The sequence below is a fragment of the Chiroxiphia lanceolata genome, chromosome 5, assembly GCF_009829145.1.
Source record: "Chiroxiphia lanceolata isolate bChiLan1 chromosome 5, bChiLan1.pri, whole genome shotgun sequence".
Taxonomy (NCBI): Eukaryota; Metazoa; Chordata; class Aves; order Passeriformes; family Pipridae; genus Chiroxiphia; species Chiroxiphia lanceolata.
In genome coordinates, this window is record NC_045641.1 from 53,822,645 (window position 1) to 53,839,228 (window position 16,584).

The window sequence follows — 16,584 nt, forward strand, 5'->3', positions numbered from 1 at the left end:
TTGAAGGTCCGTAGGCACAAGAACTTCCTCTGTTGGCACACCATTTATCAGATATGACCCTCCCATGCCAAGGCCCATAGGCATAGTCGCACAAGAAGTTCCTGCGCTGTGAAGAGTTAAAAAAGTAGAAATCTGGCCATTTTGACAGCAAGTAAATTTTTGTTTGCATAGTGTTACTGTTATTTGCACTACGTGCCAGCCACTCACTTGCAGGATTCGGTGGGACATGTTTTCCACTGCCTGGCTACTGTATGTTTTTCTGCAGCTGGCGAATGTTTGTCATTACGTTTTATTGCCTGCCGTCGTCAGGCGTTATTACTTCGTTTTCCCTCGCCTCCTTTTTCCTTGAGGCACCAGGGACGAGCCTCCTCCCGCAGCCTTCGTGCTAAAGCGATGCGACACCTGCTGTCCCCCTGCGGCATTGCAGCGCCTCGCTGCGCGCCGCTGACAAATGCCAGCGCTTTACGGAATTACACAGCTGACTTTCAAATGGAGCACCCTTTTAGCTGAAACTCATTTATTTTCTTGAAAGCGTTTAGGACTGCAACATCAGGATGTGTAATTTCAGTCTGTCTGAGTTACAAAAAATTTCTCTGAAGCACTGAAAGTCAGAATACATCTGATTCATCGCTACCTTTGAGGAATTAACTGCTTAGAATTTTAGATTTGAAGGAAAAAAGCGTTGATGTTAAACAAGTAATTTTTCTTTACCTCCTTTGCCTAATGTAAATGCAAACACAGGAAAATGCCCCAAATAAGCTACCCTTATCAAGTACCTAATTAGCTGAGCTGTTATGCTTCAACATAAGACAGGTTATGAATGGGATGATAAAAAAGAGAATTCTTTTATAGCCTAATTTTTAGATGAAGAAAAAACTTGCATTTGATCACAGCTGTTGATTTTCTTGACAGCACCACAGCCTGTTCTCAGCCTTGTTCCTCATTAATACAGCTATATGAAACTGGATTTTTTTTTTCACTTCACCTCATATTTTTTGTGGCTTCAGCTTTTTCTGCAGCTTGATGTGGTACAGCTTTGTCCATGCTAACAGATACTGAGGCCTAGCAGGAGTGAATTTGTAGAGTGAAATAGGCAGTACAGAGGACCAGATACACAGGCTGCATTCATTGAAGGTTTTTACAGTAGTGTAGTTACAGTCTTGTCCCAGCAGCTGAGCATCCGTAGCATCCTTTGGCATACACTCTGGAATGCATCTTCTGGTTTTGTTTCATCCTAAGGGTATCCAGTTTGTCCCCTCTCAGACTCCTCAATCAGGTAGCTCACTGTAGAATAAGAAGGAACGCTTGGGGAGATTGTGTCAAAATTCCTCTTCTGAATTAAAATGCTGTTGTAAACTGTAGCTGAAACTGCCTGTTTCCCTGCTTCTGTCTGCATTGATTCACCAGAAGGAACAGAGATTGAATTTCCGAGACATATGTCATGGTAGCTGTAGGGTTTCAATTGATAATGTTACTGCTATTAGCATGCTGATTGAACTTTTTTCCCCATAAACTTTAGAATTTTTATTTCTCCAAGTTGTTCATATTACTCACACAGCAAAACAATTTTAGATGTTCTTATCCAAAATCTCTTAACCTCACAGATGGCAATAAAACCTAAACAGAAAATCCAGCACGTCATTATGAAAAAAACAAACAAACAACCTGAAAGAATATACACAAAATGTGTAGATCTGATTCATTAATCTTTGTTATTGGCACTTAGACAATCTTATTGAGCTACTGTGGTAAAATATTAATGAGGATTGCTTAGATGAGATTTTCACTGCAGTTAGGCTTTTTGGTTGCTTCTTATAACTTTACCACTGACCTGTTGTGCAACGAATTTTCCTTAAATACTTAAATTTTTTAACTTAAAAAGGACTCTCAAAGACACGTAAATATTATTATATTTAATCTGTATTTGATCATATCATTGAACATAGCTTTGAAGATGACAAAAAATACCTAAAGATGTATTGCACATTCAACATTATGTCTTCTGAACTGTTTTTAGACACTAAGAAAACATGATTCAACCCTTGAAGTTTTGCTTTGGTTTATAGTACTGGTTTATAATATTCATCTGAAAAAGTCCTAATGTGGATTCTTACTTCTATGTAAATACTTGGTAAGGTCTTCTCAACAGTTAAAATATTAAAGGATTCTCTACTTCAATCAGTTACAAACTACTTCAGGCATCTGTTTATTAAAGTTTATAAACAGTTTGTCACCACAGGGTGTGTTTGGAAGACAGTGAGATATACCAGACAGTCTGCCTGAATCTGAGGCTGAAACTCAGAAATTGCAAAAGTTGCATGATAACAGCCTGAATTGTGATGAGTATCCAGTCGTGGTTTGCACTCTCTTACAACAGATACGTGCATTTCCAATAATGCCTACAAACGTAGTGTTAACCCCTACGATTTTCTCAGAAGCCATGGGAAGGTGACATTTTATGTCAAGTCCAGTTTCTGAAGTTTTAATATAACTTCAGCTTTCATTTTAAAAGAGGAAAAGTTCTAGGTTTTCATAGTTGCAAGTGTAATTTGAGATAGAAACTTTCAAAGGCTTTCCAACCTGAAGGTGCTATTTAAGAAAATGAGAAGGGGACCCCCTTCTTACCCTCCTCTGATGGTGGGACCTCTCTTCGATTCTGAGATGCCTGAGGTTGTCAGGCTGATAATAGATGTTGTTAAAGTGGCCACTTAGGCAGAAATAAGACATATTACCATAGTTTAAGGGACATTTTACAGGAACACCGTTTTCTCTAGCAGATATTTCATGGTACTATACTTTTTAATAGTCTTTAGCCCTGCTATCCAATTATCCAAAACTTCAATTTCTTGTTTAAAATGGTACTTTTTGTCGCTTTCAGTATAATTCACTGTCTCTCTGATTTAAAATCAGTTTGTGAAAGTTTTTACCTGTAGAGATGACATAATGTTAAGGTCAGCTGTAACAATATTAACGGATTTCTTTAACCTATTGAAGTCTGTTTAAAAAGTAAAATATTCTTCTAACTGCTGTGTATGAGCTAGAAACTAATACATTTCACAAGTTTTGAATGTGAAACATTACTTCATGTTCTTACACGATGCCAGAAGAGTACCTAAACTTTACAAAAATACAAACAGTTAACATCCATATTAGCATTTAATCAAGTTGAAATTTTTCAGGAGTAAATGTATTTTCTTTTTAAAAGGATATCTCATTTTAGAGAAATTGAACTCAGCAAAGATAATTTTGCCTGATGCCATTGAAATACAAAGTCAATGGTATGCATTTTAGAGCTAATGCATATTACTGACAGAAGCCCCTTCATATTTTTTTTCTGCTTTCAAAGGATATTTTTTATGTTAGATAATAAAAACCATCATGGTCATAGAATCAGACACTTAGGTAATAATTTACCCCATAACTACAGAATTATGTCTAAATATCACCAAATGTAAGATCATACTCTTCTTGAGTACAACACATTTTTAGCATATTATAGAAATAGCCATACATCACTCTGTAAGTCTGTTCCTCATCTCCATCTTTGTCATTCTTAACACACTCAAAACATGCATTTGTACTGTCTTCACCTGATGTACCAGAGCACCTTCTAATAACAGAACACCTTTTAAGTTTCTTTTAATAGCACAGTATAAAAAATATTGTCACTACAAGACATTTCTATAAAACAAGGCAGACAAAATAGGTCTTACAATTTTGAAACTTTAGTGAGAAATAAGGAAAAGTAATTGAAAGCTTAACTTCAGAACTTTCAAGGCAAGATTCTAAGTTGCCTATAAAATACATGTAACATATATTTTCCCAGCAGTTATTGGTGAAAAAATACTCTAATTTTCTGTTAACTTGTGTATCCCAAAGTTGATGTTAGTACTGTGTTCCACAAATGATGACATATTATCAAAGTTCAAACCATTTGATTTGTGCATGTTCTCTAAATTTTCAAATATTCTTGAAGGAGTTTCTTTGTTATATTGGAAATAAGGATTTAACTTTTCTTTCAGCTGTGCAATAATATATAATCACTTCATTTATTTTATATATCCATAGTTCTAATCCACATCAGCCAAAAACCTGCAAAGACACCCAAGCCCTTTTCAGTCTTTTTTAAAAAATCTTTTTTATCAATTGAAAAAGTAGTTAACATAAGCTTAAACAAAACATAAACAAAAGTTGTCCTACCAAGCTGTATCCTCATAGCTCTGGGTGAATCTTGGAAAAACAATATTATGTAATTTGTTGTCAAAATCAACCTATCTGTGTGAATCACTATAGCTAATAATAATAATAATCTGGTGCATTTTTCATAATACTATGGACTACTTTTTTGCCCTTCAAATAACTGCATTGTTGTGTCCTATATTTTTATATCTCCTAGCAACAACAAAAAGTTTCAAAAAGTTTTATTTTTAGAAGTGTGCTAGAATTGTTTTTACAGTCCTTATATTTTCATGCTGTCTCACTGACAGTTCCCCATGAGCAACTGAGAAAACACTTCTGCATAAAGGGCAGTGATCTTTAGTGATTATTGCTATCTCTTGCAATACATATTGAGGTATATCTCATCTTGTTGGTGAAACATTGGCCTTGGGGTCAGTATCATGATCCCAGTCTCTGTGCAGTTATAACTGAATTGACCTCATTTAGTTTATGATCATTATATCTGCTGTGTAATCTGCAGTTTACATGGCCCATGGATTCTAAATATTGTGTCCCATAGGGCTCATGATATAAGAACAGGGCAGACCATTTGTAGATAACAAAACAGACATTATAACAATGACATTTATACTGCCAAAGGCATTGCCTCCAGAGAACACATCCTGATCTGCAGGCCAAAAGGTGGAGAATGGCTGTCATTGACAGCGCTTGGCCCCTGCGGAGCAGACTGCCTGCATCTGTGTTGCATAATATGCTCTGCTTATATCCCAAGACATTGATATTTTGCTTTCTTTATATGAATCAACATAACTGCCACAGTTCACCCAAGTCGTAACATGATGCAGAGGGGTATATGTTGTATTTCTCGAGGCACTGCATGATGGCAGGGCCTGAAGGCAGCAAACCTGCTGAGGCAGTACTGGGAGATTGTGCAGGGAGCAATCTCATCCATGCTGTCTGTAGGGAATGGTCCCTGCAGGAAATCTTCTTCAAAACTTCCCCTGATTCTGTGTCAGAAGGACCTACCTGTCTCACCCTGAAAGAAAGCCCAGGAGCTAAGAGATGCATGGAGAACCATAGCAAATCACAGATCTGGAACAAGCAAGGGAGCAAAGTTATTGAAGTATTAGTACACATGGGGTTATTTTAACTGCAGCTCCCTTGCTTAGACTACCTTTTTAAAAAAATATAGTTCAAATGTATTATTTTGATTTTAATATCAGTGGAAATTACATTTATATGTGTGTGTTTGTAAATTTTTTGTATAAAGACATATTTAAGGATTTTTTGGTTTTAAACTCTTAAGATCTAATATGCAGAATGTTTCAAAAATTGGTCTTCAGTATACAAAGCTCAGGTGTCTTTCAGAATTTCCTTTGAAGTTATGAATATTCATAATAAAACTTTCAGTCATTCCTGCTTGATTGTCTCACTCTGGCAAAATACTTTCATCCAGTAAACAACCATCTCAAGACTTGAGAGTGAGGATCTCCTTCACCTCAATTCTTCTCTGAGACCCTTACCCAGTCTTTGTCCTGCTCTCATAAGACTCGTTGTTGAAGTTATTAGAGGGTAACTTTACTTCTGCTTTGGATTTTTATTAATGATTGCCAGACACAGAAAGAGTCAAACTGTCTTAAAAGATACTAGAATATAGAAGCAGTGGATAAGAGCTGTTTGTCCACTTGCCTTCTCTCCCCTCATCTCTGCCAGCCAGTGCAAAAGCATGGTCTTGTCTTATATAACATGACCATGACTGCACGGTCCTCTACATCCTTTGATGATCCTCAGCATCATCATTATCCTCTTTTCCTTTTGTTAGAAAAGAACTGGCAGCCTCCCCTCTGCCCTGAAAATTATGAATTATAATCAAATTTAAAGTGGAAGTGTTAATTATGTGCATTTGAATAAGGTCATTCTTTTCAGTATATTCATTTTCTTTACAAGAGACTTACTAAATATTTTATATTTGTTATTTCTGCACCTTCATCTAATTGTGAAATTATAGGAACTTCCAAGAACAATGATGAGATGATAATGAGATCAGTAAGAGATTACAAAGACTAAAGTTCTCATGCAGAGATACAATGAAATGCTCAGTGAAAATCGCTGCAATTTGAGGAAATGGAGAGAACATTGGAACACATAGCCCTCTGCCCTTTTTCTCCAGGCAAACCACACTCCCTCAGATGATAGTTTTTAAATGAAGAGTAAAGAGCTATCCAAATTATAAGCTGGTTTGAAAGAGCAATATTCAACCTGCATTGAGCAGAGGATTGGACTAGATGACCTCCAGAGGTCCCTTCCAACCTGAACTCCAACTGCTAACTCCACACATGGAAAATTCAGATTCTTTAACAAGTGTTTTTTGCTAGTGTCTCCTCTTGAGGCTAGTTTCTACAGCTTTGCTGATCTTTGATAACACCTTTCGTACTGCTTTTGTAATTGCCTTAAAACTATATGTTTTGCAATCGGATATGTCTGTCACGTATTGGCCTCATAAGTCACCAACGTGCCTGTAACAAATGTGGATAAAGCCTTCCCAAATCTTCGTTCGCGAAGCTCAGCCATGAAAACTATATGCCATTCTTGTCATGCCAGCACTAATCTGTGTAGTATAAGAAACCATGAGAAATCTGTGTTTATAAATTCCAGTTTATCAAGCCCTTTTCCAGTGTTCCAGTGTTCAAGAATATGTCCTGTGTGAAATAACCTAAATTGGCAGCTGCCTTTCCTACTTAAAAAAGTGTCTGGCACCAAATTATTCTGCAAGAGCTTTGCTTCTGTGTCAGGTAAAATGGAGTATGGGGTATAAGCACCTTTCCCATCAATTTGTATAGAACCCACTCAGCTTTGGGAAAGCCTACAAAAATGAATAGTCCTTGTAGCCTGCTTCGGTGGTATGACATTTAAGAACAAGTAAATACTGAACCTTGAAACGCAGGGATTTCAGCAGGACACTTACTAAAAAAAGAGTTGCTCACAACTATTTGATATTTGCTATTTGATGTTCTGTAGTGGCATCAAGGAACTATTGAGAATGTATATTGTGCTTAGTAAAGTGGCACTGTAATCGTAGTGAAGGATTTGTCTTCTGCTTTTGATCATGATCACATATATAGCATTACACTTTATTTGCTGATTCCTTGATTATTCAAATAGGAACTTACTTGCAATTCTGGGAATTTTCATTGCAACATTTGTTTTATTTTTATATAAATCTGATATAAATATTTGTAGCTTTAATAATATTGAGGCTATATGTAGTAATGAGGTGAGAACTTCAGTGCTTACATAAAAAATTCAACTTCTTTTCATTAAGTATGAGAGACAGTCTGTATTTTTTGCGAATTGATGCAGGTTGAATTGATCTTGGAGAAGCTATATTGATTTATACTAGCTAAACAGTTTAACCTGGGATTCTCTGTGCGTTTCATTATCATTCATGCATAGTGGAATAAATGTTAGTTTTGAACTTTTGAGGATTTAAATTGGATAACCGCTGTATATTTTATGACTGGGCACAAAATTATAGAATCAGGAATCATGGAATTGCATTTGGAAGGGACCTTTGGAGATTGTCTAGTACAACACCTTGCTCAAAACAAGATCAACTAAAGGAGTTTGCTCGAGGCCATGTCCAGCTGGGTTTTGAATGTCTCCAAGGATGAAGGCTCTGTAATATTTCTGGCTGTGTCCTTTCACTGCGGAGCACAGACCTCCAGGCCTTTCTCACTACTGATGAATAGAGGGAAAAGATCCTAAGGAGACCCTCATGTATTTCTGCTGCTCTCACGGAGAGATCAATTCCTCTTCCTTGTCTTCTTGCCTAGTCCTTCCTAAAAAACCTGTATCCCTCCATTACCTGAGTGCAGCAGACAGGTATCTCCTGTCCGCATCACTCAACATTATTTGCTTGCCAGCCCATTCCAGTACTTTCTCACTTGCCCGTGTGTTTTCTTTTCCCTCCTCATTGCTCACAATTTAGTTCCTCAACAGTTTGGTCTCAGCCTATTAAAAAAGAAACTTTTGCCCCATGTTGTCAAATGGATCCTGTCTCTTGGTGGCAGACCTCCATTCTCAGAGAGGGTCCCATGATTATAAAATCAAAGTATCTCTTGCCAATACCAGCTGTGCAACTGATTTTTGACCAGCAGGATCTGTGCACTCCTCAGCTTCTTCCTTTTTACTTTTAGAGCTGAGGAAATACCCACCTTGGCCCATTTATGTATCTTTTTAGTTATTTATTTTTTATTTTTAAATTTGTTCAATCTAATAAAAATATTTCTTAATGGACATTTTGTAAGTAAAATGCAAACATCTGTTTCCATCTGACAAGCAAGTAGGTGCTGGAAACGTGTTATAAATGCCCATGTAAAACTAATTTGTAATTTGAGATCTATGCAGTAAAATAAAAACTGAGAGGCTTTTTTGTTTTGCTTTTTTATTTTTTATTACAGGACTTTGCTTCATAGAGAGACGTGGATTCTTTTGTCAGGGAGGAACATTTCATGCAATAATTGTTTTCTCCTGAGCAAAACTTTCTAATGAATCTTTAATCAATTTCCTCGTTAGAGCAGCTTTATACATAGAGGATTCTAATGAAGGTAAACACTGCTTTTGAGTAATCATCCAAGAACTTTAGCTGAGAAGCAAAGTATTAGCATCAAAATTTTGGAGAGGGGTTATATATGTTGCAAATAGTACCCTACTTCTGATTTAAAGACCATTTTGTTTTCTATGTGGTTGCATGTGCACAATACTTAAGAAAGGGAATAAGGCAGGGAGAGCAGTGATGCACCAACATACTGATGTTTTCTTCCAACTGAGAACGGACAGCATGTTACTTTTTCTTTTTTCCTCCTGCCATTAGTTCAGGTGAAGAGGCCTGGACTTGGAAAGATATGGAGGTTTGTCCTTTTTATAAGTCTGAAATTCATATGTGTAATAAGTCTGAATTTCATATGTGTAATATGGTGCTGTGATCTGAGCATAAACTGTGACTCTGAAGGAGAGCTGCTTTTCTATTGAAAGATTCTGTGTCACAGGTGTGGGATACTGATGGTTGGCCATGGTCTCCAGTATGTTCATAATTCAATGCTGCTGGGATCTCAAATTCTAAGGTATTCTTAGTATGTATAAATAGTGTCTTGTTAGACTTCTGCCATACACAAACCAAGTCAGGGTCTGTTTCTCTATCTTCAAATCGTGCAGAGTCCTTAGATGAGTTGGGGAGTCAGGAAACACTGATGCTATATGCCCATATAGCTGAGAAAGCAGAGTGAAAGTAGAGTTTGGAGAACTGAGAAAACAGGTCAGTAGCTGCTTTGAAAATAAGTATCATTTTTTGGTTTCAAATGAAATGTGACTTACAGGCAAGATTGATCTTTCTGTCATGATTGTGTTTTGCTGCTGCTCTCTTTTCTCAACTAATGGATTTTTTTCCCCCTTCATATTAACAGTGACATTTTAGGGGAGGCTTAGGAAAAGATTCTTGTCCTATTAATCTTAAATTGTCTTATTCCTTAATAATAATTTGTGAAATTATGGGCCTTCATTCTTTTGAATAGCCTAGGCTTGAAAGGAAAAGGGAATGCCTTTAGAAGTGTATATATAAATATATATATGTACATTCATAAAGGAATACATGGAAGCAAAAAAGGAAAATGTGAAAGTATATAATTTATTTACTTCTCTCCGTCTGCGACTGCTGTACCATCAGGATGGATTCCATTCCTGTGGTGGTGGTGGTGCTTACAGCTGGAACCTTCTAGAAAACTTTGATTAACAGGAGGATACTAATAGAATTTTCCTTGAGCCACAGCATGTACTGAGTAAAGATATAAAAGAATGTGTCAGTCCTGTGTGCCCTCAGAGCAGTTAGCACAGTTCCAAGGCAGAACTCATTTGTACTGTCAACTTACTGGCTATTTTCTCTCTTTTAGATAGGACTGTTTTCTTGTAACTAGGTGCGAAAGAGTAAATTTTGTAGCATTTGGAAACTCTGCTGTAACCTTTTCCTTTAAAGTGGCTTCGCAGAACTTCTGAGGTAGATGCTGAGTTTGAGTTTACTCCAAATCTTTCTTTAAAATCATGATACTATGGGATTAAGAAGTATAACTTTGTGGGGATGTCTTTCAATGCCAAGAAAATTCAGAGTTTGGGAGCAAAAGGAGCATTAGATTTGTTTCTGTAGCATGTTCTTCTATGTGGGAGAAAAAAAAGAGGTTGATGAGAGAAGATTTGTAATTTTCCTTCAAAATGCTATTTTGTGAGGTGGAATATATTAACTATCCTGGTTTGGGGTGAAATAGAGTTAATTTTCTTTCTAGTATCTGGAACAGTACTGTGTTTTGGATTTAGCATGAGAATAATATTGATAACACACTGATATTTTAGTTGTTGCTAAGTTGTGCTTACTCAGAATCAAGAGCTTTTAAGTTTCATGCTCTGCCAATGAGGAGCTGCATGAGAAGCTGGGAGGGAGCAGGCCAGGACAGCTGACCCAAAGGCCAAGGAGGTATTCCATACTGTATGGCATCATGCCCAGTATATAAACTAGGGCAGTTACCTGGAAAGGGCTGACTGCTACTTGGGAATGGGCTGGGCATTGGTCAGCAGGTGGTGAGCAGCTGTATTGTGCATCATTGTTTTTTCTTGGGTTTTAATCCTCTTTCTGTCTCCTTTCCATGCAGTTACTGTTGTTTTAATAATGATGATGATAATAATAACAACATTTTATCTAATTTCAATTATCAAATTAATTATTGATTTAATTAATTGATTACTGCTTAATTAACAATTAATTAAACTATTAAGTTATTTATTGTTCTTCTCTCAACCCACGAATTTTACCTTTTTCCAGTCTCCTCCCCATCCCACTGGAAGGAGGTAGGGAGAGGGATCAAGTGGCTGTATTGTACTTAATTGCTGGCTGGGGTTAAACCATGGAAATTAATAGAGAGATGTACCGTTTAATTGTTTCATTTAATTGTTTCATATTTTATTTCACAGTCTTGAGTTTATTCTACACCCTTCCTTTATGGTACCAAACTTTCCTTTAATATGACAAAAAGCGATTTGTCACATGACAACCAACTTCCATAACTGGAAGACTGCAAAGCTGCAAGATAAAATCTGACTGTCAAGGAGTAAGCTCATTATAACCCCTCATTAGCAACATTTAAAGAAAACCAGAAAAATACTGGCTAAGATACTGCTTTTTTACTTTATATTATTTGTATTTTGAGTCTGGCAAAAACCTGTGAAAAATCTCTCATAAGGGACGAATGCTACATTGACACGGAGCCAAGGGAAAAGCTTTACAGTAGAAATTGTTCATTAACTCTGTGACTGCAAGTGTGGAAGAGCAGAAAGAATTAGATAACATTAATTTAAGAAACAACAACAACAAAACCAAGGCACAGGATTGGTGTATAAACAGCTTTAACTGTATATAATAATTTCCAGTGGCTCTGAAAACAAATGGAAGATTACTGGGATAAGATTAACTGTAACAAATGCAAGGAAATGCATGAAGTGGTTAGAGAAGCTTTTTATAGCACAGCAGTTAAATCTAGTTAATTGTGTTTGATTTTTGTTTTCATAATTACTTCCATTGTTTTACTGAACTCCTGCTGAATGTCTGACATAGTTTAGCTGTCGTGCCGTAATTAAAAAAATAAACATATAGAAGCTGAATACTAATGTGATTAGTGTTGTGTTACATGCTTTAATATATGTGCTGCTCATACTGGTTGAGAGCTGCTTCACGCTTAGCTGAGGAGATAATCCGTGATTTAAAACAAAGAAACAGCTCTGATGAGTTAGTGTAGTTAATGGAAGCATTTGACTGTATGTGAAGGTAACAAAGGTAATTTTGTTCATATAAGGAGGTCATGAGCAAGGTCACATGTCATAAGAAGGTCAAGAGCAAGTCTTTGCAATGAGAAATCCAAATTATTTTAATTCCCACTGTGACCTGCACATAGGTATTGTCCAAGCTAGTAGCCTTTTGTAGCACTGTGGGCAGTAGTCGGGGATGAGTTGGCTTGAGGTTGCAGCATAAATGTCTGTTGAACTGCTCCTGTGCAGTAGGTTTTATAAATCTTGAACTGCTGTATTGTAGAAGTGTAGAGCATCTGACATACTGACAGCAAGACATACATGCACGATGTACATTCACGTAGCTTTTATGGGTACTACTGAATCAGATTTCTAAAATAAAATTATATGATGTACTAGGAGCACAACTGAAGGCCAAGGTAGAGCAACGTCCTGCAATGCATGCACTTTTCTGTATCCGTCACATGGGCAGAAAATCTGATTGTATCTTGAGGAGTGTAACTGAGACCATGTTTTAAACTGCAAACACAACCCTTCCCTTTCACTCTGGGACTAATTTTGATCTCCCTTGCTTTGAGGTAAACCCAGTAAAGGTGGATAAAGTTGCAGATGCTCACTGGGGCTCAGTGAGATGTATCTGAAAATGCTAACACTGGCCAACAGATATAGAGGAAGCATGGACTATTTTTTGATCGGAGTATCACACCCAAGTCCTGTGCTTAAACGGGCCAGTTACTCTTTCATACTTTTTTTTCTTTCTGACATATTTCATGCTCTGTATTTCTGAGTATAAGCACTTAGTTAGCACAGCTGTTGAGACCGAAAACTATCAGGAGGAACACTGCATGGGTTTGTGTAAATGAAGTGAACCATTTTGCAGTGTTTGCTATTAGTGAAAAAATGAATATGCCTAGCAATGTCACACCCAAAGTAGCTTCATTATTACTCTGCACCATGAAACTGCCTTCTAATGCCTTTTAGGCAGGTGACAGTCTGATTCATTGTGGCTTGAAAAACAGTGGATACTGTAGGAGCAGTCTAAAAGGCAACAGCAACCTCTTATGTCAGAAATGTGCTACCCTGTTCTGTGCTCAGCCCTGGCTCCAGCCAGTGGTTGTCAATTACTTTCTTTTTGTGCCAGATGCCAGTCTGAAAGGAAAACCAAGAAAGAACTGCAATATCTTCTTTCAATTTATTTTACCATGTCATATTAGGTAAAATTCTTTCTGAGTAAAACCAATAGTGAATACATGATTGAGTCCAGCTCTTCCTTTAAGCTAAGAATCTTCATTACCATTCATGGACCTTTTATATAATTGCTTGTGTAGGGGCTGCGGATGATGCATCATCTAATTTGGAAAAAAGTACTCAGCAGGTGTGGTGATTTTATACACTAAAAATGAATATTTAAGACCCAAGGGAAGCTATTCACAACTTTGGGGAGGTGGGGAGATAGTAGAAGCTTCATTTGAAATAGTTTATGGCTCTTTTAAAGCTCTATTAAAAGAAGTATCTCAACATTTCCTAGGGTGATTCATCACAAGCTGACTTATCTGTTTAGGATTTTCCCAAATGTCTTTCTAGTTAGATAAAAGATGCACATCAATGTGCAAAATGATTTGTCTGTTTTGTCTGAATGATGACAGTTTGTAGAAAACTGAATTTGCCACATTCCTAGCTTTCCTTCATAGCTGAATTGGGTGTTAAATGTTGCTCCTTATACCTTTTTGATTTGTTAGGGTACTTTACATTCATAGGGCAGAAAAGCTGGATTCCATCCTCCACATCAACCTGTTCAGAAACTTAACTTGCATGGATATTTAAAAGAATATATAGGAAAAATCAAATTATTTCTTAAATATGCCACCCCAGGATGAATTAATCCACTACCAGCGCTATAACCCCAGGCTTCAGAGTCTGGTTGTCATTACACCAAAAGCTTGCATCAGTGTACTTGTAGCAGCATGATTTCAGTAACATGTAGTGTTGACTCTTACTTTGTTAGCTGTGAGCCTTACAGTATCATTGATAGGAGCAGTATGCAGCCAGAGTCTGTTGCATTACAAGATGTGGCTGTTGGCCAATGACCAACATTGGTTGGTATTTTCAAAGGTTTATTTTTCCATGCCCGGACTGATGTCAGTGGTGCATGCCATGTCACTAAAGGAAAAAAATAAATAAATGAAAGAATTCCTACCTAACATAAGTGATTCTATGCACTTTATAATAGATATGCTTATAAACACAGAAGCCAGGGAAATTATCAGTGGTTTTCAAGTAGGCATGTAAAGGACTCTCTTCAGAGTAGTTGTACAAGATATGTGATATAAGGAAAAGAAATGAAATGTAATCATTATCCAAATACAGTGAATAAAGATAAGAGTTCTCCACAATTTATCTACCAAATGTGTGTGTCTGTCTAACACAGAGTAACTCTATTACCACAGTTGTTAATATTAAGTCTGTCCACATATTTTGCGCAAAATCTCTGTGGTGAGGCATTCATTGCATTGAAAAGCTGACACAATGGAATGCTTTTTGTGCTGGCTCTGGACAAATTATAGTCCATTTTATCAGTTCCAAGGTCAGAGTACTATCATGCCTCTTTAACTGTAGAGTAGTAAAGTGGGCTCTATTGAATGTTCAAGCAACATCTGTAAGTTTGCCTGGTTACTGCAGCCAGGTATCTCTAGTATCAGAGGGTTTTGTCTGAACCTATTTCTCTTGTCTCCAATTCTCATTTTTGCTGTAATTTAATCTCAGAATTGACTTTCACTGCAATGTATTTGGAGCTGTAGAGCTCAGACATACTTTCAAGACACACAGCAACCATTGTGAATATGTCACTGTAGAAATGCTTTCATTGCTTGTTTTGACTCTAGTGCTAGTTTAAGCGTAAGTCAAAGGGCACTGTTATTAAACACCTTGTACTACCAGAATCTGTGGTTTTTTCCCCTATCATTTTTGTGGACCAGTTCTATTTTTAGAATTGAAAAACTTAAGCCCTTTCACACAAAACCTGAACTAGATTTTCGTGGATTTAATATGTCTGTTTCCCTCTCCCACTTGTCTACTTCCTTTTCCTTCCCTTTCAAACAAAACTGCAATCAATATGAAACATTATTTTTATGCCCTGCATGCCTGCACTGGTGTGGGAATATTCATTTTCCTGTGAATAAAAATCATCATATTATTTTGTCATTTTGGCCTCTCTGAAATGCAGAACAATTATTTCAAATTAAGATCAGAATTATTTTTTCCCTAATAAAAACAGTGTTACTCACAAGAATCCGCTTCTTTTCCAATACAGTTCCAAAGCTCCTGATATCCCCTTTGTGAACAATGAAGTTTCCTTGCCCATTTTGCACTTTCTCTTCTCCCCTTTAATATAGCAGTTCATCAGCCTTGTTTTTTGATGAGCAAAGTGGGTCATTTTAATAAGATCCCTCGACCCTCAAACTTTGTCTTTCCTTTTTTGGTTCACTCTCTTGAGTTCATGACCAGCTGTGCAGCCAGCTCATTGATTCAGTGGTGTGACTTTTGCTCTTTGGGAGCAGGTGAAGAAATATGGGTGCCTTTCTCTTATCTGCCCTGGAACCCCAGCACACATGGGCATCAAGGAAGCCATCATTTTCTTGTAGAGTAAAATGAGGGCAAAACCACAAATAAAGGTGATGTCTCTTGGTAAGATGGAGCTTAGTGTGTATTTAGGTGAGATGATGTGTTTCATTGACTTACTGGCTTAGTCTGGCTTCTAAAACTTGCTTTATTATTAAGTAGTTGTGTATAATTTTGGGAAGGGTACTACCTTGCAATTGCAATAACCCTATTTTTAGCCTTGTTCTTTAAACTCTTTTGGAACACTGGCATAGTCTATAACTTTCTGTAGAGAGATAAGCTGTTGAAATATTTTTCCTTTCCTTTTCAGGGAGTAATATGTGGGAGGCTGTGGACTATTTGCTTCCGACATAGGAACAACATTGGGCTTGGAATCTGCACTCCTGAGAGAATGCTGGGAATCTGCAGAGGGCGACGGAAATTCCTGGCTGCCTCTCTGACCGTCCTTTTTGTCCCAGCCATTACATGGATTTATCTGTTTGCTGGGAGTTTTGAAGGTAGGAGAGGAATAATGGCTGGGGAGGGGTGGTGGGCTGTTGAATGATTTGCATCTGGGCAGACAAATGCAGATCAGTCATCATTGATTTTATTTAAATAAATCTCATTTGGCTTGTGTATGAAATAGTTCCCAAGGTGCAGGTTTCAACAAAGGGCCTTCCTTGCCATGTTCTCACTGATGAGGTTGAGTAAATTACTGGCCACAATTATTTCATTTTCCACTCATCTCTGAACCTTGAAAAAGTACGACAAAACCCCTCCCACACTTTACTCATTTCTTCTCCGTATTTTCTAATTTTTAAAAGTTGATCTATCCTATGCCCTGTAAGTTTTTACTTTTAATTAAAGTTAACGTCTCATTTCAGATGTGCCAAACACAGAAAATCAATAAATACCTATATGAAATTTCTTTATATAAAATTAGTTTGAATCCGCATCCATATG

The 16,584-nt window shown here is 37.1% G+C and overlaps 1 protein-coding gene across 5 annotated transcripts in view; it reads left to right on the top strand.

Annotated features, from left to right (window-relative positions):
- LARGE1 (LARGE xylosyl- and glucuronyltransferase 1) overlaps positions 1 to 16,584 on the top strand; it is a 273,696-nt gene that overhangs the window by 64,477 nt on the left and 192,635 nt on the right. For all 5 annotated transcript variants that reach the window (XM_032687802.1, XM_032687804.1, XM_032687801.1 and 2 more), the window contains one exon: positions 15,953 to 16,139. In XM_032687802.1, coding sequence (XP_032543693.1) covers positions 15,953 to 16,139 — 187 coding nt within the window. The remainder of the gene's footprint in view (positions 1 to 15,952; positions 16,140 to 16,584) is intronic.